Genomic DNA, 24,841 nt, shown 5'->3' with positions numbered 1-24,841 from the left:
GTCAGACCCACCGGAGACGGACTTGGAGCACCTCTGCAAAGGACAGCTGCTGAACACAGTGGCTGGGTAAAGTTACTCAGCTGTAAACTCCGGGCGTCTGGCTGTCATACAGAAACGGTAGGTGTGACTGATAGAGTCTAGATATGCAAATGCATTGTTTACAGTCCGAGTCAATAATAATAATATATATTATATATAATATATTATACATATACAGCATACCATGTCTATGGAAATAAAAATTAGACTAAATGGGACTAATGGGATCTTTTTTATATTTGATCATTTCAGTTCATTTTGTTGATAATACTTTTGCACTTATGTAAGTAAGTAAAATGCATGACTTTTAATTTTTTTTTTTTTTTTTTTACTGTGGCATCCGCAGAAAGAAAGTGGCAGGAGGTGAAAATATGTTTATTTTTAGTAAGCTACTAAACAGAACCCGAGCTGTCGCTTACTTTTTGATCAACAGGCGGCAGTAAGGAGCCATGGCTGTTTTAAATCAGCCTAAAACCCACGAAGAGGACTGTCAACCCTCGCCATGGCGGAAACAGAGCAGCAGTCAGGTAAAGCGCAGCTGAATGCTTCTGCCCAGCATTAGTGAGTTCTCTATCGCGTGTGCTCTGTTGTGTTTAAAGCTTGTATTGTTAGCAGGTACATCACACTACTACATGAGATATTTAACGAATTGACTTTACGTTTAGATAAACCCGGAAGGCATATCACCGCTGTCAAGCAAAGCTATCATATACATTTTGCATAAGTTAGTTAGCATTTGTGCTTGTTATATATTTGTATACCAACTTGAACTCCAGTGTTGTTTTGTTAGGAGTCGCTATCAACTTCCTTTAAAAACCCTCAGAGTCAATTCGCAGGAGACAGGTTCCAGTGTTGCACCACTGCCGTTTACTCATTAAGAATCTCATCAGGAAAAACTGTATTTAAGAGTCGTTGGGAAAAATTATTAAATTCTTGCGCTTTGCCATCGCAAACTAACCATGCACAAACGCTGATACGACGATAGCCAAGTATTCATGTTATTCAAGCTGCTGAGTTAACATTCTGATTACAAGGCTTCTCCTGCAATTTAATTGCACTTTCATAGTGTTGGTCAAGTCACAAGAGAGAGATTTAAACACTAATTGTCAACACTGAAGCAGCAGAGGCTGAGATTCCCCGAATTTTATTTCCTACTTTGGGTCAAGCGCCATAAATACTGAATCCTACATTTCCCACAATGCAACTCAAAGGATTCTTTTCTGTTAGACCTTCCCTGCCTGGTAAATACTCACTTCTTTTAAACTCCAGGCTGGAGTTTTATGCACGGGATTTATGTCATAAGTCTGCAGTCAGAACAGAGAATGCATATAATTAGCAATATTACATCCAGTAAATACTGAATTCACATATTTGGAAACCTCAAAGTAAGCTGCCACAAAACTTCAAGATATCTACTTTCCAACCTGTTTTTTAGGATCCACTTCTGAGGATGAAGCAACTGAAGTCACCTTCATGGTGCCCAAGAAAGAAATCAGCATGGTGCCTGACATGGGCAAGTGGAAACGATCTCAAGTAGGTCCCTGCCTGTGACTGTGTGCACATATTTCACAGTCCTAAAGGTTTTTGTCGGACTTGCCATGCTGTGTACAAAAAGTACCAAACTACACAAAGAGGAGGGTTTGAAATTACTAGTAGGCCTCACTCAGTGTCATACTGAGACTGGGGCTAGTACACGTTTCTAAAATCAGCCTTTAATACCAATTGATTTCTTACAGATAAAAAATAAATTTGGCATTAAATCCATCCTCCATCAACATAAATGTCATAGGCTTTGTTCTCATCTGTGGTTTGTTTCCTGTAACTGTATAGAGGGGTTATTAGAATTTATGTTTAGCAGATTTCAGATCAATTAATAATTAAAACCTAAGAAAATGGCTTGAAATTATTGAGCTGTCTAAGGGCATGTGTGAATAGTTCTGTCTGATGTAGTCCGCCACAATGAGACATAGTTTACTACACTGAACATCATTCAGTGTAGTAAACTATTATTTTACTTGATTTGTTTTTCTATACATTCGCCTTATCGTGATCAATATCAATTTTGTAAAACTATTCGTATTAATATAAAAGTATTGATTTTAGTTTTAGTAGCGGTTTATCTGACTGTACATTCCTGATATATTCCAGTTTTCAGCACTTCTCTCCTTTTTCCAGGCATATGCTGATTACATGGGCTTCATTCTGACACTGAATGAAGGTGTGAAAGGAAGTAAGCTCACATGTCAGTATAAAGTGTCTGAGGTATGTTTCTCTTCTTATCATCAGCTTCTAAAAGCTTGTTCCTTGGTGTGTTGGTAGTCTTTTAAGTTTAAATAATTATTATTGTTGGGGTCTCAAGGATAGCTTCACATTCACAAGTCTGTCTTAAAACATGCTCACATTTCCAAATGTATTTGGAAAATAGTCAAGGACATCATGCAGAATGTAACTCAGAGAGAGTCTGATTATACCTATCCCTGAGCTAAATGTGCTGCTTTATTGTTTTCTCTTTGTTTCTCTTTATGCTCATTAAAACTATCATGTGATGATGATGCTTTTTATTGATATAAAGGTCAGTTACGGTGTTCACTGTTCAATTGTGTGACAGACAGTGGAGAAGTTACTAGATCTTTTAGGGACACTGGACCGATGGATAAACGAGACCCCTCCTGTTGATCAACCATCACGCTTTGGTAATAAAGCCTACAGAAGCTGGTACGTCAAACTAGATCAGGTTAGTACACACACTACCTCACTTTCTGACGAACATTCATGCATAAGACCATAGGCTCTGTATGTAGAAAAGTAATGTTTGTGTGTGTGTGTGTGTGTTTGAGTAGGAAGCAGAGGCCTTGGTGTCAACAGTGATCCCTGCTGACAAATGTGCAGCAGCTCCAGAGATCGCTGTCTATCTGAAAGAGTCGGTGGGGAACCCCACCAGGATAGACTATGGAACAGGTAACAGTGCTGTGTGTCCATGTTTTATTTCAGTTCAGTTCACAATTGCTATAGTTCCATAAAAAATACTTGATTTAATCAGCACTTTAGTAGAGCTTAGTAAAATAAGAGAAAACCTGTTTTACTTTAAATAGTGTGTGTATATATATACAGTTAGCTAGTTTAGTCCAGTGGCTCCCAACCTAGGAGTCATGAGATGATTCATGATTTAGGAAGGAAGAAAAAACAATGTTCTGCTACACAAATTGATATTCTTTATTTGGGCATTTCTCTAATTCATGTTTTTTTTTTTTGTGAGAATTTGGATCATTTGACCTCTTTTACTTTTTAGTTAAATTAAACCAGCTGAGAAGTTTACAAAAACACAAATCTTTAAAATGTATTGTATTCTAAATGCTCATTATACATCACTCTTAATGTTAATCTTATTCTACAAAGTTACTAGTAATTGAAGCTGTCAAATGAATGTATCTGAGTAAAATGTACAACATAGGATGGAGCATAAAAGTTAAGTCGTACAAAATGGAAATACTCAAGTAAAGTACATGTCCCTGAAAAATGTACTTAAATACATTACTTGAGTAAATGTACTCAGTTACTGTCCACCACTGTCCTGCCCACATTCTTGCCCTTATGTTAAAACCACACCAAACCTTTACACCACCCGCACTTCCTCCAAAATGGTGTCTATACAGAAGGCGTGGTGTGAGCTCCGGCTCCGGTGCTCCGTGTGTGTCCACAGAGGAGGCTTTGGGTCACGTTTACGAGTGCATAGTGAAAGTAAAACACAAGCCATTACATGGCCTGTGTAGACAGCTTGGCCAATTAATAGGAGCATACCTGTTCCAGCAGGCGATTGAAAAACATGGCGACTGAAAAACACAGCTTGTAGACACGCCATAATGCTAATTGGTCAGTTCACCAAAATTACAAAAAACAAAAAAACAAATTAAAAAAAAGATGTTTCCATGCATTTTTAGTTTCATTGTGTAGATCTTTTTAGATCTGTGTCTCTGAGATTTCTTCCTCTGCTAGAGATGGGGTTCAGTGGCATTTTATCGAATTTTTCACTGAACATAACCAATTTATGATATATACCTAAATGTATCTAAATGCATTTTCGATCCATTGCCTCACCCCAGCTTCCCGGTTTTGGGGGCCACTCATAGCACTTCCATCCATAACCCCGGTGGGATCTGTCTTATCATGTTCAGAGATGACTATAAAGTCACTTTTTATACTTAGCTGCTGTGTTGTTACTCTTAAGAATGGTTTTTATCAGAGTTTATTATACTACAGACATACAACACAGATATTATATGTTTGACTGCTGGGAAGTGCAGTGATATGCTGCAACTCAACAGAGTAGCTTGATTCAGATTTTTACAAAGGCAGCAGCCATTTAGTCCAACAAAAGTGAAACCATAAGAAAGAAATCTAAATAAGGAAAACGACTTAGTTTTCAGCCTAAAAGATGACACTTGATGTGTAAATGTTTTTAAAATGTATTTTTTGGAGCTTTTTTAAGCTACCAGTAAATGGATTAAAAAAAAGGTTTTAATACTCTAAAAAGTATAAAGCAGGTGTATAATTAAACCCAAACTTTGATTTGCACACAGCTCATCTTGATGTTTGAAGATCTTTTCTGTATGTGTGTTTGTCTTCTCAGGTCATGAAGCTGCTTTTGCTGCGTTCCTCTGCTGTCTCTGTAAGGTTGGAGCTCTCAGAGTAGATGATCAGCTGGCTATTGTTTTTAAGGTTTTTAACAGGTGAGCTGTTGCTGTTGTGGTCTTCTTCATGTTAAGTATTAATATAGAGATAATGTGATTGGTTTCTTTTTGGTGGCAGTGTTGGTCAGTTGTTCCACCACTTTGGTCCAGATTGAAATATCTCAACAAGTACTGGATGGATTGTCTGACATTTTTGTGCAGACATTCATGTTCCCCTCAAGATGATTCCTACTGACTCTGGTGATCCTCTGACTTTCATCTAGCACCATTATCATGTCAAAATCTCAGGTTGCCCAATACTTTGGTTTATCTATCTTAACAGTTTGGTTTTCTTAACAATGAGCATTACAGCTTCACAGAGGCATTGGCTTGGCTGTAGACTATTGGACTGTGTCAGAAATAATTTCCTATTCACTACACAGTGCGCTCAATTTACCCTCTGCCACGTATCTGACCTCTGAGTGTGAAACTTATCTACTATATAGATGCCTCAGAATTTCCAACAATGGAACTTAAAAAAGTATCGTCCATGACACTGCTAACAATCCCAATGCTCCACATTTTGTGAAAAATGCCGTTGTTTGACTCTGCACCTATCAGTGAGAATGGAAATTGATGATAATGATTAATAAGCATCTGAAATTTCTGTTTAGTGGTTAATATAGAGTAAACTACTGAGTGTCTATCATTTAGGGAGTAGTGACTGAGTTCCAGACACAGGCAATGTCTTGTTCTAATACACAGGATCTGATGTACCACTGTTACAAGTTCCTGTACTTTTTAACCTTGGTTGTGGCCAGTTCTGACTATGGGTCATACTAAACTTGCACTTGCCACCCCTGTTGTAGAGATTTGGGAAACAAGATCTGTGTCACAAATCCACACTACATAATGAGTCTGCGCACCGCAATCATCACAATATAAAATTGTGTCAGTTTTATCCACATTACCTCCTACCCAGAGTGTGTGTGGCACCACATTTGCTCACCTGTTAATATTGATCAAACTCTAATCTGAACCTGCTATAACATCCTGGTGTGTGTGCGTGTGCGTGCGTGTGTGCGTGAGTGTGTGTGTGTGTGTGTGTGTGTGTGCGTGTGTGTGCGTGTTTGCGTGCGTATTTGCCTGTGTTTGCGTGTGTGTTTTTCAGGTATCTCTCATTGATGAGGAAGCTGCAGAAGACCTACAGAATGGAGCCAGCTGGAAGCCAAGGTGTGTGGGGACTGGATGACTTCCAGTTTCTGCCCTTCATATGGGGCAGCTCCCAGTTTGTAGGTAAGAGTCTCACTACAGCGGGTCAGTAAAAACTATAAAAACAAACAAGCATGATGGAGCTGTCTGTACCTGAGAGGATACATGTAGGAATATGATGTTGGTGTTACACTGCCAGAATAGGGAATGAGATGGAATCAAATCCATTTACACAAAGACTGACATACTATATGTATGAAAATGTGAAAGGAGACTAAAGTTGACATTATTAAATGCAAGTTGATGTGAAGTATCCACTCAATTACCACACAGGAGTAACTACAACTGAACAATTAATTGCAGCAAATTGTAAGATTTAATTATAATTCCATAATTAACAATGTCGCTGCATGTCAGTTTCACCACTTTTGAATGTCATTTATATTTGAATATTACATATTGTTGTCAATTATACAACTTATGTAATATCATAATAAATGTGAGCTGAATTGACTGGTCAATTTTTCAATAGAAAACAAGGGAATTGTATTTCAAGGCTGACTTCTCTCTGAATAACTGGTTTGAAAGAAAAAAACTAACCATGGGAGGATGTCAACAACAAGTAACTGCTTTGTTTTATTGGGTTATATTCATGTCGAAACAAGACAACTTTGTTGTCATTTCCGGTAAAAACCTGTCATGTTTACACAGAAAATACAGGCTTGTAGTTAAACTTAAATAAATAATTGTGTAATGTAACTGGTCCTCACGTATCATTATCGTATATATACAGTAAATAGTGAAGAACAGAGAGAAACAGACAAGAAAGAAGCATTTTGTACCATAGTATTTCAGAGATGGACACTGTGTGGTCACTATTTTCACTGCAGAGTAAGACAAAATCTAAATGCACCTCTGATTTAACACACTTCATGACTGACTCAGGGAAAATCACTGCACTCATGACGACGCACATATTGTGTTACGATGGTTACCAAATTATCTTGCATAAATATGGGCTATACATTACTTACAGCTTACAGATCAGAGATCACCTCTTCAGCACATCAAGATCAGTAAATGGATTTAATAGTCGTTTAGCTTTTGAATTCATGCTGTTCATCCGGGTCTTTAGCCCACACCAGGGTTCAGTTGACAACAGGATCTGCTTTCCGAAAGAACAGAACCAAACAGGTTAGGTGTAAAAATACCTTCAGAGGTCCCTCTCTAAGGATCTTAGGCTACATGAGCAGTTCATATGGAATAAACTGAACCTCTGCATTGTGGGTGGGTATAAGAAGTGCTGTAAACCAATAATGCATAACATTAAAATTCTTCAGTTGAATCTAAAACAAATAAGCGAGCAGTATAGGTGGGTTAAAATAGGTCTTTGGGAACTTTCGTGATTCCTTAACTTTTCTTCCAGTCCCATCATCAGGTCAAATTTTCAATTTGTCCAATTTTTTATTTTATCTACAAGTATAATGACTTAAGTTGCACAGAATAATCAAAAGATTTTGTTTTTAGTTTTTTTTTTTTTTTTTTAAAGTTTGCTGTTTTTCTTTTCTCTGTTTCTGAGAAAGCAGAATTAGCCATGAATAAGAACTAAGACAGCTGTATTTTACTGATAAAATGTCACTGCTGTAGTTCTGCTCATCCTGTGCAGTGTTAAAGGTTGAGGTTTGAGACCACAGGACATTGTTAAATGTTCAAATCCCGGCAACTCCACAGTGCTGTGGTTGGGGGTGGGGGGTTGAGCTCATTTAATGGGAAGATGAATGGTGACACCTGGTGGTGAACATGTATACTTACACCTAAATCTCCCTCCAGATCACCCAACACTGGAGCCTCGCCACTTCATTGATGAGAGGGTGGTTAACGAGCATCACCAAGACTATATGTTTCTGGAGTGCATCAAGTTCATAAATGAGGTGAGACGGGGAAGCCAGTCTTTATCTGCTTTTGTTCGTTTTAAACAAACTAGATTTTACTCACAGTCACCTGTACCGGTACATCTGCAATCTCTGTTGTTACTCTGTATCATATGTCCAACATGTAGATGAAGTAAACCCTTTACAAACCTGGTGATAGTTACTGTGCAGCATACTAACTGAAGGTAACGGGTAGTCAGAGTAACAGGAACACAGCTTAATGTACTTGAGTACAAATTAATGCAATAAACTGTAGAAAACTTTAAAGCTGCTCTAATCACTGTTTCTATATTAACACTGGTTCCACGGATTCTATGTAGTCCCACCGGTGTTACTCGAATTGATGAACCCACAAAGAATTGTCACCACTCTACAGTTCCCTTCAACTTTACAGAGCGTGTTTTACTCCCAATTTAGAGTCGTTCAGCTCCTTCTTTTGGTTCTATAACCTATAACTTTACTGTTTTGGTTCACTCTCACTACTCTCATCAACCTTGTTTGCAGCAGCAGCAGTAGCAGCAGCAGGCAGCTGTTTTTCAGTGAAAACGCTCTAATAAACCTACTACTGTCCATTACCTGCTCAGCAGCAGACAGGCACAGTTAGAAAGCAGCTGGTGGACATAGTGGGTCATTTAGCAGCTGAAGAGCCAGATATTTTTCTTTACTAGTAGGGGTCGATCAATATGGTTCTTTCAGGTTCAATACCGATACTGATTATTAGTAAACAAGGAGACCAATAACCGATATTTGGAACCGAGAGACATTTGCATTCAAACTAAAAATCTTGGTGTCAGAATTAAGAATAATACAAACCTCAACACACAACTTCTGTTACATAAAGTATACAGTATGGATTTGCTATTTTCTTCATTAGAACAGTAATTACCTGCTGTGCATTTACACTTGCACTAGCTCTGCTCAAGCACTCGTACCTCTCTCCTTCTGTAACTTTTTTGCTTATCCCACTGTTGTTTACATGCTATTCAGATCTGCTACTTACTAGCTTCCTTAGCAGTTAGCGGTAGCTTCTCTCTCTTCCCCTCACTCTCCTACTCTCTCTTGCTTGGTGTGTTTGGATCAACAGATGAACTTGTTCATAAGATTGCGATGTTTTTGCAACTTGAGTGTAGAGGATTGTGATGTTTGTTGCAATGTCTGCAGTATTTGCTGTCACCAGAGCTGCTCCAGTCTGCAAATGCATTCCTCTGTGCCCATCTGTGGTAGTAGCCTTCAGTAGTAATAGGCTATTACACGTGACATGTAACCAATCAGATAGTGCCGTGGGCGAGACATTGCTTAAGACAACAGAGTGGTGACTACAGACAGGGAAAAGTGGCTGCATAAGAGCCAGATTGACGCATTTTTTAAATTAATTTATTTAATCTGCAATCAGATTTTAAAAAACAAAAAAAACATTCTGATAATGGTAAAATGCTGAACATCAGATCCGATAATCTGCCAGGCCGATAATCGTTGACCCCCATAGTTGATGGAGAGCAAAACAAAATGGAAAGGGAAAATAACTACTTGATTTACACTCATCAGGTGGACAGAGACATAACTCCAAATGAATGCTCATGTTGCTCTGTTTCTGCTGGATGTGTAAAGCTGCTCTGATCCCAAGAGGCATGTAAAGAGGCAACTTTTTGCCACCATATCTTTTCCATTACAACTTTATAGGGTCACGATGTTTTGTGTACAGTTTGTTGTGCTGCCCCCAAGTGGCGTTTTTTTCCACATTTGTTTTTCTAGGTTTAAATTAAAATATATTCAGTATATATTTTGTTTTGTTTTTTTTGTTTTGTTTTTTTTCCTTTAAAGTGTCAGTTCACCCTAATTTCAATTAGTATTAGTACAGTAAGTATTTTCTCACTTTGGGCTCTACAGAATCAGAGTCCCTTTTTAGCTAGAATTATACTTATCTTGGCAGCACTCAAGCAATCGTACAACTGAGTCGCTCAGATACATGCAGCTTTCTTTTATACTTATGTAGAACGTTCACATTTGTTTTCATGGAACCCCAGTCCTGACAAGAACCGAATAAACCATGTAGTTTGCTGGACACACAGGTCTGCAGGACACGTTGAGATTTGGGACGTGTGCTTGTATACTCCCTTGTGAGCCTCTGCGACCTACGGTTACTCATAACACCCTTCTCTGCGTAGGTCTGCTGAGATGTTAACATGTATCTTCATAAAAGGGGAATTCTGCCCTTACTCTGGATAATCCACAGAACACACAGTCTGCAGTTTTCTTAGGGACTATTTCTTTATTCCCAAAGCTGTTGATGGTCAGATCTGTGGATGGGGTCTTTTTTGTTTGTTTTTTTTTGTCTGTAATTTGGGTAAACTAACCCTTTTAAAACTCCCTGTAGTGTCTCAAACTGTAACGTGCAAACATTTTTCTAGAAAGTGTTACATATTTAGTAAAATTGAATATTTGTGATTTGAGATGACATTGTCTTGAGAGAGATACCCAGGAAAATACATGTATCAAAAATTGGACATATAAGTATACTGTATACGGCAAATGTTGGTTGCCAACAGATCCAAGAATTACACAGACCTTCCCTGTTGTTTTACCATAAGTTTTTAATTTTTGTTCGCTGAGCCCAAGGGTGATTAAGAACAATCTGGCAATTCTGTACGCCACATGGGGAGATTTCCAAATATGGTCTGCTTCCTCCTAGTGAACATGACCCTCACATATCTAAATGAATTTATATTTTTTATATATATATATATATATATATATATATATATATATATATATATATATATATATAATTTATTTATTTTAATATTTTTATCATACATAAACTGGCGGACCACAGCTGAATATGCTTTTGTTCAGGAAAAGGAATATGGGAAAAAGGTAGATGGATTCTGTTGGTAGAATGCCAGAGCAGGAACCCTGCCCTTTGTTTTTGTTTTTTGGAGGAAAAGGAGGGGAGGGAAGTGGGGGATGGCGTTGGTGGAGCAGCTACATCCTTTTCCTCCTTCCCACTTAGACACACCACCTCCTTCCCTCTTTTTCCTCCTCCTCCTTCTCCTGCTGCTGCTGCTGCTGCTGCTGCTACTGCTGCTGCTTGACCTCCCCTTCCTCCTCAAGTTCATGAAAGGATGCTGCTGTACGTGTCAAGAAGGATGTCTGCCTTTTTTTTTTTTTTTTTTTTTTTTCCCCCCATCTTTTTTCTTGACCTTTTTATAATCTAAACAGTTAATCAAGAAAATAATTGACAGATTAATCAGTAATTTAAAAAGAAATATATTTTTCTGTCTGTCTTTGTCTGGCTTTCTCTTTTTCTCCCTCTTGCTATCAAAGCCAAAGTTCTAACTTTGGCTTTGATAGCAGCAGAGTCAACAGACAGGCCAGTAAAAGCCTAACGTAAAAGGTAGTAAAACGATTTAAATCACAAACACCTTCAACTTGCATGGACACCATTATAGTACTGAGATGGCATTACTCTCACTGTGATGTACAGAATTGTTGCATGGCAACTTTGCCCCGTAGAGCTGTGCTGGAGTTTTCTAACTATATTATGCAGTTAATTTAATTAAAAATCGATATTTTTTTAATGAATATTCTAAATTTGCCTCTAGTTAAAAGCTTCCCTCAATGAAATGTGCTCAACTGTGACTTTATTTTGAGATAACCAATGGTTAGCACTCATGTGATGGGCTGTGTGCTGATCATGTGATTGCAGTTATGAGGTAGGCATTTAGGGAAGCGTCCCAGCATGCATAGCTTAGTTCAATTTAAAATTCTTTTAGCAGTCAGAAACTCTGAAACTTTTAGGTGGATTTGTCTTTTTGTTCATAGTATCCCATAATATATTTAAATCTTCATTGTGAATATTATATTGTGATACTTACACGAACAGATCGGAATGATTTCTCAGTCATATTCTGTTCTCATGTAAAATCATAGTAACATATAGTTCCTTAAGGTCCTTGCCTCTGTACACGCATTATCGCGTTGTATCACCTTTACCGTTTAGGAATTACAGCCATTTTTATATATAGTCCGTCATTTTCAGAGGCTTAAAAATAATTGGACATTGATTGACAAACAGTTTCGTAGCCAGGTGTGGCCTGTTCCCTTGTTATTTCATGACAAATTAATCAGATAAAAGGTCTGGAGTTGATTACAAGTGTTGAATTTGCATTTGGTAGCTATTCATGGGAACTCTCCATATGTGGTCCAGAGAGGTGTTGACACATGTGAAGGACGCCATCATTAAGCTGAAAAAACAAAACAAACCTATCAGACAGATGGTAGAAACTTTAGGAGTGGCCAAATCAACAGTTTGGTACATTCTTAAAAAGAAGGACTGCACTGGTGAGCTCAGCAACACCAAAAGGCCTGGAAGACCATGGAAGACAACTTAGTGGATGATCACAGAATTCTTTCTTTGGTGAAGAAAAACCACTTCACAAGTTCTAGCCAGGTCAAGAACACTCACAAGGAGGTAGGCGAAACATTGTCAAAGTCTACAATCAAGAGATGCCTTGATGAATGTAAATACAGAAGGTTTACCATGAGGTGCAAACCACTGGTGACAAAAAAAAAACAAAAAAAAAACCTGTCCGGTTCTGGAACAAGATTCTTTGAGCAGATGAAACCAAGATTAACTTGTACCAAAATGATGGGAATAGCAGAGTATGGAGCAGGAAAGGAACGGCTCATGATCCAAATAATACTACATCTGTCAAACATGGTGGAGGCAGTGTTATCACATGTGCATGTATGGCTGCCAATGGAACTGGGTCACTGGTGTTTATTGATGATGTGATTGCTGATAGAAGTAGCAGGATGAATTCTGAAGTGTGTAAGGCTTCACTATCTGATCAGATTCAGGCAGATGCTGCAAAACTGATAGGATGGTGCTTCACAGTACAGATGGATAATGAGGCAAAACATACTGCGAAAGCAACCCAAGAGCTTCTCAAGGCAAACAAATGGAATATTATTCAATGGCCAAATCAGTCACTTGACCTCAACTCAATTGAGCAGCTTTTCATTCACTGAAAACAAAACTTAGGGCAGAAAGACCCACAAACAAGCAGCAACTGCAAGCGGCGGCAGCAGTAAAGGCCTGGCAAAGCATCTCAAGGGAGGAAACTCACCATGATGTCCTTGGGTTCCAGACATCAGATTTTTCATCCAAGTATTAAAAATAATCCTTATATTTATAATTATCTTGGTTTTTCCAGTTACTTTTGAGCCTCTGAAAATGAGGGACTATGTATAAAAACTGATGTAATTACTATACGATTAATGCAATAGTTTTTGTTTTTTGTTTTTTGCTGATTCATTTGCTCACCTTGTTATAAAGGGAGAAGGTGGTCACATCAGGAAGTGGTACAGCGGAATTCATCCAAACATTTCTGGAAAATCTTTTGGTTCTAGAAGCTTGATGATGCAGCAAATATACAGAGCTAGTTGGTGAAATGTTGTAGGTGGCTAACAACAAACTTGCTAGTTCTAGTCAGTCACAACAGTGCCTGGAGATTATCTCTATTTTCTCCCTACTGTTCTGTTTACTCCCTGCTCCCCGCTGCACGCCTTGATATTTTGTTCATCATTGCATACCGTTTGGTCAATAAAGTTACTGAAGAGGGAAAATGAAGCAATCCCAACTAAAGAGCATGCTAATGGTCTTTTGGTAAACTCATTACCTTGTTAGCATAGCTCAGTCACTAATGGGGACAATAAGTTCACACACTTTATTCAAAAGACATATTTCTACCTTGGACTCATATCTCTTAACTGTCTGCAAACCAGTGCTCTTTGGTGTAGCAGTTTCTAGACTAATAGAGGAGGGTTAAATTAAAATGAATGTTGCAGAGCAAATAATAATCTACGCTAGCTTCCTCTATTGTGGACTCCTCGGCTCTCCGTCCCCTCACAAGTTAGCACTGTCAAGTGCAAGGCACTTTTGTGCTTCAATGCAAATTTACGCAGATTTACTTTGCCTTTCCTCTAATGGATCCTCTGATTGCAGTGTTTCTATTGGAATGAACTGAAATCACCACAGAATTTTGCTTTTGAAAAAGCTCGAGTGACCAGGCCTTAACCTACACACTGACTCCAAACCACAAATAGACAACATTTCACAGTCACGCCCTTGTCAGGTCAAAAAGTTAATTTTGACTGCAAAGTTGCTGTTTTGCCTCGCCTTATTCAGTCTTAACTGCAGGCTTAGTTTTCCTCTTGTGTTTACTGTTGCTCAGACAGGCCTGTAAGCATGTACATCCAAGTATTTTCCTCCTATTCACACACACATGGATACTTCAAACTCATGTTCTTTTTTTAATTCACACACAAGGCTCTTGTGTGCATGTGTGTGCGTTGTCCTAAACATGACTCACTTCCCTCACCACATGCTGCTGTGAATCACTCCTTCCTCCAGGGAATACGGGCTGTCTCCACCCCCTTTCCTCTCTCTTCCATGCCCTTCCCCCATGTGTTCTCATGTGAGGCCCTGGAAAGTGTCTAGAGCTGTGTGAGTGAGTGTGTGCGTGTGTGTGTGTGTGTGTGTGTGTGTGTGTGTGTGGGAGGGTGGGAGGGTGGCGTGTTTGGGGGGATGGGAGGAGGGAGGTGGGTGGGGGGTGGAAAAAGGAGAGGAAAAAGGAGAGGGTTGTTAGATTGATGCCCCAGGGTCTGGGTTTGGGTTCCTCGGCCTCTTGGGAGAAAATGCTGGGAAAACAGTCTAGAGCCCTCACTTCATTCATACATTTATAAATTTATACATTTGTTTTTGTCAGTCTTACTTGTTACAGTGGATATCTACCTATTGTTTTTCTGCATATTTTTACTATTGTCTGTCTGTAAGCTAACACACTCGCCTTTGATTCCAGAATTTATTATTGTTATTTAGGTGATTGCAGGAACAACAGATCAGCCTTTTGTTCTGCATGGTCTTTGGTTGCTGAAAGCAGTTTAATCAATGGGTCATTCCAACCCAACTCACCCTGAATATAGAACTTTTCCCAGTTTCTCAAGAAATAAGAAATAATGAACATTCTTCATTTCCTTGTCATCCTTCAACATAACCAGCTGTTTGAAATCGAGCATCAATTTGAGTTTTCATTTGGAACTTTGTCATTACGTTCAAGTTCTGTACCTTTTGTGCAGTATGGATGACTTTCAGCAGACATGTCTCGCTTTTCCCTCTTTTACCTTGACTTTGTCATTCTTTCTCTGTTTTGTAGATGAAGACGGGTCCATTTGCTGAACACTCTAACCAGCTGTGGAACATCAGCGCTGTTCCTTCCTGGTCCAAAGTCAACCAGGGCCTGATCAGAATGTACAAGGCAGAGGTACACCGTCTTCGTTCTCTTTCATTCTCACTGATCAGTCCAATTTTTCATTCATTACTTAGTCCAGCCAATAATTTTTTGGAGAGAGTACATACAGGTTGTAAGCATCAATTTACCAAAAATCAAAACTAAATGAAAAGATCATAAAATGCAGCAACCACCAAATTTGACCTGCAGAAATACAAAGAAAAGGAATCTAAATCGTTAGTGCTCTCATTTGCATTTGCTCAACGGTACCATATGCAAAAACACTGTGTGAATTTTACTTCACCCACACAAGCAAATCCACTGATCATAGAAATTGTGTCAAAATAAACTGATTTCAGACTGAAGAATCACTGATAGAAATGCTGGTGTGACTAAGCCTGCATAAAAAGATTTTTCCAATAGTTTTTCGGGCAGTTCAGGTAGTTAACTAAGACGTTGAACATGGTGAACATATCTGCTTGACTTTACTAACAAAAAATGTCCTGAAAAGTTTGCCACATGAGTAGACTACGTGATAATGAAAACATAAAACATTGGCAGTGATACAGTATTGATAACTTTAAGGCCAGTCCCCAAGGAGGAATTTTTCACTAAAGTGCTGCTGAGTGTTAGTGGTTTTAATTCAGTGTTCAGGTAAGTGTCACCCCCACATCCATGATCTAAATTTCTTTATTGTCAGCAGTGCTGTATGGGTACATTGTAAATGAAAAAGCTTTACAGGACTTCAGTTCTTACCTTCATACAGAAGGAGTTTGGGGCCAGTGTGCTTTGTCAGTAGTTAGCTGCTAGTGTTAGTGTAACCTCAGGTAGAGCTTCACTCTGTAACCTTAAATGATGATGATATATGAGCTCAGGTCTTTATGGTGTGCCACCGGTATATTTTATGATACTATTGCACGTTTTGTGGACTTACGGCACAGTGTGATTCAGACAGTGTTGAACACGGTAGAAACCAGCACTTTTTTCAGTGGGACGCACAGGCGGAGGAGGGGCGGAGGAGGGGCGGAGGAGGGGCGGAGGAGGGGCGGGTCGCACACAGACACAGAGAGACACAAGCACACACACAGGGAGAGAGAAACCAGCTGGACTTGGTCGAGACCAGAAACTTAAAAATTGAGACGGGGACCAAGACTAAGTGAGGTCTGAGTCAAAACACCCCAGAGACCAGTCAGGGATCTTAAAAAAAACATCTTGAAACTGGACTCGAGTACTACAATCCTAGATGGTGCTAGAGGAAAGGTTGAAGGATCACTAAAGTCCTTAGGATACATCCTCTGGGAACCATGAAGTGAGCATTTTTGGAACTTACCATGAAGTGTCTAACTATCTGATGGATTCCCATGAAATTTTGTACAGACCTTCATGTTCCCCTCAGAATGAACTGTAATAACTTCAGTGATCACTGAACTTTTTGTCTAGTGCCATCATCGGGTCATCCCACAGTTTGGTTTATGGCCAGATATCTGAAAAACTGATGTCATTCCCATCAGCCCCAGCTGTCCTTTGTATTTAGTGCAATTTAGTAAATGGTAGATGCTAATGTAAGACAGTGACCACAGTTAACATTAACATAAACATTTTGGCATTGTCAGTTTGAGCATGTAACGGATGATGTTAGCATTTAGCTCAAAGTACAGCTGTGATTAAGTGCAACCTCACAGAGCTACTAGCATTGGCTGTAGACCCTTGTTTTCACCTTAAATCACTAAGATTGCCAGCATATTTTGTGATACTGTAGCTTGAAGAAAAAAATTTTTCTTAGTTGGAGCTTTAACTCCAACTAATTTGAACTTGTTTATTTAGCATACAAAGAGGCATTGGTACATGTAATGATGTTTCCTTTCTTCCTTCAGCACTGCTGTCACAGTGATACTTTCCCTGTGAACTGATTATTTAAAAAACATTGCCAAGAAACTGGGGAAAAAAATGTAGCTGTGTCAATTGGATTTCTTGTAATCCTTCACCCTAATTACGGAACTGTGTTTTCTTGTTTACATGACATTTAAGAAATCAGGTTACTGCTGAATGCCAACTGTGACCGTTTTTTTTATTTTTTTATTTTTTGTAAGAGCAAAACGCCCTTACTGACTCCTTTTGGGCCGTAGAGGAGAGAGGCAGGAAAGGGTTAATGGAGGAAAGGAGAGAATGGAATTGTGTGTGTGCGTGTGCGTGTGTGTGTGTGTGTGTGTGTAAGCACAGTTAGGGGTGGGGTTGGGGGGATGTCTAAGCCTGTTCTTTCCCCGCCTGCATGCCCACATCCTGTGTTTTCCAGAGTGGCCTGTGAGTCTTCCCAAAGAGCTGAGGGGCCAAGCTGTCTGGTCCCCCCACCCCCACCCCCTCCTCCTTTGCCGTTCCCTTCATTAAATCCTCCCCTCTCTCTCTCTCCCGACCTTCCTCCAAGCCTGGAGCAACTATCAGCAGACTTGCATTCCTCTCTCCCTTTTCCTGGCCCCACACAGGGTTTCGGGCAGAGAGTTGTACTAGACCTAGAAAGAGAAGAATCCACTGTTTCCTGTCTGAGTGAGGAGTTGATTCTGGGGTTCAGTCGCCTGTTTGGAACATAAGCTGAATGTGTGAAATGACAAACATGCTCAGTGAAACAATGGTCAATGGACTTGCTATATATTGTACAGAGTATCTTGTCCATACTTTCAATAAAGACCAGCCACCCACCTCTCACCTATAATGTACATTTTAAATGCTTCTAACATACTTTTTTACATATTGTAGCCTATTTACTAGAAGTAATTTAAAAGTGTTTTTCCCTCTCAAGGGGTTCAGTTCATTTCAGTGCACTATAAAAAAAATCAACATGTACAGACACGAAGCCTTCTTGCGTTAGATAATTCATCACAGTGAACATCATGTCTGCTTTTATTGTTGTCAAAGACAAGCCAGTTTTAAGTCTCAACAAGTTTATTTTGGAGGCAAGCAAATGGAGACCAGACTGTCTGAAAAGTAGGAAACACAATCAAAAACACTTACAGGATAAGGCTTTTGTTATTCTATATTTGTCTTATTGTTAAATTTCATGGAAATAGTGTTACTTTTGTCAGCTATCCTCAGATTTATTCTCAGTCTTAGTCCTCAGATAAAAGGTCCATGTTAGTTTAAGTCATATTCAGTCAACCTCATCCATTTTATTTTTAGTCCAGTTTTAGTCGACATTTTAGTCTAATTATAGTCAATGAAAACACTTTACATTGAGACCAAGAATGAGCATTTCAGTCAAACTTCAGCAAACTCTTTTTTTTTTTAAATAAGATTTCATCCAACTGATTTTAGGCTAAATACGATTAAAATGAAAATAAGCCACAGAGGTGCAGGTGGTAAGATTAAGAATGCAGCTTTGCAGAGACAGTGACTGCTCTCATGTCATTAATTTAGGCAGTACATCCAGACATGAAAGAAGATAAAAAAATGAACTCTGGAAAAATATAACATTAGAAAATCCAATGCATCCAACTCTTGCTATATAAATGAGTCCTTGAGTCTATGTCAGTCTATGATCATAACTCACTGTTTGATAACACAAAACCTGAGAATCCAGAAAAATAACCCTAAACAATCTAAAAGAACCCTGTACAAAAGCCCTGCAATAAAATCCGACCCTTATAATGTTCACTTTTGTCAGCACTGTGCCCGATAGGTGTTGATTTTATTCTGTAATTTTGTAGGCCTTAGTGGAAGTTTTGTACTGGATTGTGTTATATAATATAAACAAATAGTATTTGGCTTAATATGCCTTGAAAAGTAACCTAATGTGATTTAACATCTTAACATTAGATTACCTCGGTTTCTGTGTGGCGCTCCTTGAGTTGTCTCTTCATGTTCGTAGTTTTCTTCCCAGCGATTCTGTAGTCGCAGGGTTTTTCTCCCGACAATACTACACACTCAATTTTTCTCTCAGCAGCCGTATTTTTGAAGTGGGTACAACACGTTTTCTCCGACCAGATCGCACTGTTCCCGTCATGTTCTTTTCCCGTCACCGTGTGTTGTCCAAGCTCCCACAGCCATAGTGTTAAAATGTTTACAATAGCTAGGTCCAAGCTGGCACCATTGGCAGAGCGTTCATGGGTGAGCTTGTACAATTGTAATTTAATCTCTTCTTCTTTTCATCAACGAAAATATGGAGAGATTTCCTTAGTTTTTTTTTTTTGTTTTTTAACTCAATTTTAGTCACCCCTTTTTCGTCAGTAATGTTGTACTGTCACTTAATCTTTTATGATGTCAGTTTTGTCTCGTCAGTGTCTCTTTTTTTAATAGTTGACGAATATCTTTCATAACAATTTTCCTTAGACGAAGTTAACACTACATGGAAAGGCCAACATATTGAGACCACCTCTCAATACTTTGACCTCCCTACTCTGTCTATGGCTCTCTGCCTGAAAACTATTGGTTCCTACTGAAGATGTAAATCTTTAAAAACAGCTCACAAATATATAGTTTCATTTTAAAAAAAGGCTAAATAACTTAGTTTTTAGCAGATATTACTCAAACAGGAGGAAATGGTGTGTTTGTTGGGGACCATTTTCAGAAGTGGAATAATCGACTTTTGGTGATCTAGCTTGCTGCAGCAGGAAGGAGTATGTGGGATTGAGTCAAAATAAACTACACTATTTGTGTCCATTTTAATGAACGAACTTGTCACCCAGTTTAACAGTGTGTCTTAATATGTTGTTTATTGTTTTGGACAACAGTTGAGCTCTTTGGCACAGAGGAATAAGATACATCAGGCTTTGGACACACACACGAAACGTATTAGGACGATACATTCATTATTGGTTTTGGGTGTTGTCATGGGAGTTGTTGACAATAAGAAAAATATAAAATATCACCAGACATATCCTTTAAACAATATGGTATTCGTGAGAAAATGGTGAACAGTACTATAAAGTTTACATGACATTAAGATATAGATCACAAAAGATTTAACAAATGTAGGTACTGGGTTTACCATACACATTATCGGACAATGTTAATTAATCTATGTGGATACATTTTTAATCGGCCAGTTTCATCTTTTTACTGATTGGCATATGAATTATAAACTACAGTATAAAAGCATTTAAATATTTTTTTTTTTTTTGTTTTTAACTCAATTTTAGTCACCCCTTTTTCGTCAGTAATGTTGTACTGTCACTTAATCTTTTATGATGTCAGTTTTGTCTCGTCAGTGTCTCTTTTTTTAATAGTTGACGAATATCTTTCATAACAATTTTCCTTAGACGGTTAACACTACATGGAAAGGCCAACATATTGAGACCACCTCTCAATACTTTGACTTCCCTACTCTGTCTATGGCTCTCTGCCTGAAAACTATTGGTTCCTACTGAAGATGTAAATCTTTAAAAACAGCTCACAAATATATAGTTTCATTTTAAAAAAAGGCTAAATAACTTAGTTTTTAGCAGATATTACTCAAACAGGAGGAAATGGTGTGTTTGTTGGGGACCATTTTCAGAAGTGGAATAATCGACTTTTGGTGATCTAGCTTGCTGCAGCAGGAAGGAGTATGTGGGATTGAGTCAAAATAAACTACACTATTTGTGTCCATTTTAATGAACGAACTTGTCACCCAGTTTAACAGTGTGTCTTAATATGTTGTTTATTGTTTTTGGACAACAGTTGAGCTCTTTGGCACAGAGGAATAAGATACATCAGGCTTTGGACACACACACGAAACGTATTAGGACGATACATTCATTATTGGTTTTGGGTGTTGTCATGGGAGTTGTTGACAATAAGAAAAATATAAAATATCACCAGACATATCCTTTAAACAATATGGTATTCGTGAGAAAATGGTGAACAGTACTATAAAGTATACATGACATTAAGATATAGATCACAAAAGATTTAACAAATGTAGGTACTGGGTTTACCATACACATTATCGGACAATGTTAATTAATCTATGTGGATACATTTTTAATCGGCCAGTTTCATCTTTTTACTGATTGGCATATGAATTATAAACTACAGTATAAAAGCATTTAAATATTTTTTTGTTTTTAACTCAATTTTAGTCACCCCTTTTTCGTCAGTAATGTTGTACTGTCACTTAATCTTTTATGATGTCAGTTTTGTCTCGTCAGTGTCTCTTTTTTTAATAGTTGACGAATATCTTTCATAACAATTTTCCTTAGACGAAGTTAACACTACATGGAAAGGCCAACATATTGAGACCACCTCTCAATACTTTGACTTCCCTACTCTGTCTATGGCTCTCTGCCTGAAAACTATTGGTTCCTACTGAAGATGTAAATCTTTAAAAACAGCTCACAAATATATAGTTTCATTTTAAAAAAAGGCTAAATAACTTAGTTTTTAGCAGATATTACTCAAACAGGAGGAAATGGTGTGTTTGTTGGGGACCATTTTCAGAAGTGGAATAATCGACTTTTGGTGATCTAGCTTGCTGCAGCAGGAAGGAGTATGTGGGATTGAGTCAAAATAAACTACACTATTTGTGTCCATTTTAATGAACGAACTTGTCACCCAGTTTAACAGTGTGTCTTAATATGTTGTTTATTGTTTTTGGACAACAGTTGAGCTCTTTGGCACAGAGGAATAAGATACATCAGGCTTTGGACACACACACGAAACGTATTAGGACGATACATTCATTATTGGTTTTGGGTGTTGTCATGGGAGTTGTTGACAATAAGAAAAATATACACTATCACCAGACATATCCTTTAAACAATATGGTATTCGTGAGAAAATGGTGAACAGTACTATAAAGTTTACATGACATTAAGATATAGATCACAAAAGATTTAACAAATGTAGGTACTGGGTTTACCATACACATTATCGGACAATGTTAATTAATCTATGTGGATACATTTTTAATCGGCCAGTTTCATCTTTTTACTGATTGGCATATGAATTATAAACTACAGTATAAAAGCATTTAAATGTTTTTTTTTTTTTTTTTTTGTATTAAGAGTTTATCTCTGATAAATTACCCTTTGATGGTTGTACATATTTAACACTGACTAAATATCTGTTTAGACGAAAGTTCTCAGAGGCACCTTTTCCACCTCAGATCTGCCCAGGTGATCATGACCGATACTGTCACCATACCGACAGACTGTGAACAAGAGGTCAGGGCACTGTGTTCCTCCAACACAGTCTCCCAACCCCCACTCCAGACACCCAAAATCCCCACCCCTGCTCCCCAAAACTCGGTCCATGTCAATACACACAAAGGGCTTTCTCTGGGCTGCTCCACGGCCATTTTGAACATGTTAAAAGTGAAAGGCCAGTGGGAAGAGTTAACTGCAACACTCCCTTTAGGTCAAGGTTAACTCTTTGGGTTTGGGCTTCAGTACAAGTTGTTTTGTTTTTTTTTGTTTTTGCTTGATCTTTGCTCTGTTTTTCTATATCATCTCATGATGAAGCATTTAACATTGAATAATCAGTTCACGGTGGCCACAAATCGCTGAAATAAAAAAAAAATGCTATAGTAATATACACAAAGTTAAAGGAAAATTATCATTATTATTAAAATTATTATTATTACTGTTACAACTTGAAAAAACTTGCTTGCAATTATGATAACATTGTACTCAACGTATTTAGTCCAATGGGGCAAGAAACGCAAGCTGTCGGTAAATAAGGCAAGTCGGAAACAATCCAACGGTATATCCGGATTATCTACACCACTTTATGTGGAAGTAAAACTGAAAGTGAGTAAACCTAAAATATCTCTAATGATTTCCCATTGCAGAGGTAAATGGTGTGGGTTGGTGTGACTCTTAAGGACGGTAGGACTGAAAAACAGGTCAGTTCTGAGATTAAAGTCAGAAATCAGAGGGAAATAATATCCGGCTCCAGATTCAGATACCACTCAAAGTCAATTTTTATATTTCTTTATTCTAATGTAATTAACGTCAATAGAGTTTTTACTCTTTCTCCAAGAGTTCTGTGTCTTTTGCACGTCTTTGTTGACCCAACACGATGAATCTTTGAGGCGCATACTTTTGGATAGTCACTCCTCAAAAGCGCTTCATGATGTTGCACCCAGTTTTACACACAAAATGTGATGGAAGTGATTGTATGATGCAGTTAAGGCTTATTAACACCCGCATTTAAAACCGAGAAATTGCACAGGAAAAATCAATTCATTTCAATGTAATTGCCACTTTCAGTGTATTCGCTCACAGAGGCACGGTAAAAACAATGCAGATTTTTCACGTTAAGTTCCAGCGTGGTAAACGTTGACCCCCAAATTCACAATGCTTCCTGAGCCGTGTTGACATTGCTGACCTTTTAGGAAACAAAGTGCCCTAGAGTGCAAAAAGTAGGAAACTATTGTATCTATTAGCTTGTTACACCATCCACTTTTATTTAACCTCCTCTGTTAGAAACTGCTCCACAAACGAAACATGGTTTCAGACAGTTATGAGACAGGAGTTGATGGTACAAACAGGTCACTTGAATAAACTCTGCAAACTCATTGTCACTTTAGTGAAAATACCAGCGGGATGGAATACGGTACAGTACAAGGAAAATACAAAGAGGCCTGGGAAGCTATTGTGATTGCTGTGACTGAATTGTGCTAGCATGTCGCTGGTTGCCTGACTAGCATCTTAGCAGTTACCTTGCCAGCCACAGTACTGTAGTTCACCAACTAGGACTACAAGTAGGCATTATGTTACAAAGCTTCTGGAACTATATGTTTCGTTAAGACGTGCTGATAAATTCAGAACATTTTGAAACATACAGAGGCATCAATCATCTTTTGAGTGCTTGGTTGTTGTTTTTTTTTCTTGTTTTTCTCATGTTAGTAAAAGATCCTTCCTCCTTCCTTCTTCTCTCCTCCCATTTGCAGTGTTTGGAGAAGTTCCCTGTGATCCAGCACTTCAAATTCGGTAGCCTGCTGTCCATCCAGCCAGTGAACCCATGACTCTCATGGATGAATGCCACGCACACAATGGAAAGACCAAAATCCCAACAGTTGGAACCTACATTTCCCCCTTTTTTCTGGCATCCTCACTTGCAAATACAACAGTAGCAAAAATCAACCACATGTAGTCTGGCGTGTATTCCCACATGTGCACACGTGGTCATTAAAGCTTATAAGTCATCCACAACAAAATGCAGAGCATGTTGTGGTTGTGATTTTGGAGCATCCTCTTTTTTAGAAGTGTGCTCATTGATGCTTAATGCTTGAATTTACCTCAAAGTTTGGATCCTCATGAGCAGTAGGCGCACTCACACTGAGTGAGATGATACAAATAAGACTTTGTGTGACTCTTGCAAATCTTTTGTCATAGTTTCTTGTTCAGTTTTAGCTGCATTATTGGTTTGCTTTAAGGCCAAATGTTTTAATTTAGTTGCTAATGTACCAGTATTTTAATTCCCCACTTCATTTTTATCAGTCCGGTTGTGGCAAACACTGTAAACAAACCATACGTGAATAAATTCTTCTTGTTGTGTTGTGCAGCTTTTCTTCTCAGAATTCTCAAGCCAAGTGGAATATTGTAGTTTTTTCCTCCAGATTTGAACCCGTTTAAAATGATTCTGCACTGTTCAATTTTGGATGTGTTTCCATTGGCAGGTTTTAAGGATCACATCATGTGTTTCTTAATTAAATAAAAGAAAAGCTATATTTGTGTTATTAGATTGACCTGCCAAATTTGATTTAATAAATTCCTGTTTTCTCATC

General features: G+C 38.3%; 1 protein-coding gene across 6 annotated transcripts; it reads left to right on the top strand.

Annotated features, from left to right (window-relative positions):
- Positions 1-4: 4 nt before the first annotated feature.
- Positions 5-24,841, top strand: ptpa (protein phosphatase 2 phosphatase activator). Of its 6 annotated transcripts, none has more exons than XM_040157168.1 (11): positions 5-117; positions 473-566; positions 1,475-1,572; positions 2,215-2,301; positions 2,648-2,773; positions 2,880-2,997; positions 4,667-4,766; positions 5,878-6,002; positions 7,749-7,849; positions 15,067-15,174; positions 24,005-24,841. In XM_040157168.1, exons 2-11 carry the CDS (start codon positions 542-544, stop codon positions 24,077-24,079), a joined length of 963 nt encoding a protein of 320 aa, XP_040013102.1. In that variant the 5' UTR covers positions 5-117; positions 473-541; the 3' UTR covers positions 24,080-24,841. The 6 variants fall into 6 exon arrangements, with proteins under 6 accessions (XP_040013102.1, XP_040013099.1, XP_040013100.1 ...); XM_040157165.1 differs by lacking the exon at positions 24,005-24,841 and adding an exon at positions 17,564-17,806; XM_040157166.1 differs by lacking the exons at positions 5-117; positions 24,005-24,841 and adding an exon at positions 17,564-17,807 and having other exon boundaries at positions 508-600.

The sequence above is a fragment of the Xiphias gladius genome, chromosome 20 (assembly GCF_016859285.1).
Source record: "Xiphias gladius isolate SHS-SW01 ecotype Sanya breed wild chromosome 20, ASM1685928v1, whole genome shotgun sequence".
Lineage (NCBI taxonomy): Eukaryota > Metazoa > Chordata > Actinopteri > Istiophoriformes > Xiphiidae > Xiphias > Xiphias gladius.
Note: the sequence above shows the minus strand (reverse complement) of the source record. Positions and strands in the feature narration are given on the sequence as shown.

Coding starts and splice junctions, on each gene's coding strand:
- ptpa (XM_040157164.1), top strand. CDS start 1,238: ATGCAACTCAAAGGATTCTTTTCTGTTAGACCTTCCCTGCCTG. Junction 1,281..1,474: donor TGTTAGACCTTCCCTGCCTG/GTAAATACTCAC, acceptor CCTGTTTTTTAG/GATCCACTTCTGAGGATGAA. Junction 7,850..15,066: donor GCATCAAGTTCATAAATGAG/GTGAGACGGGGA, acceptor TCTGTTTTGTAG/ATGAAGACGGGTCCATTTGC.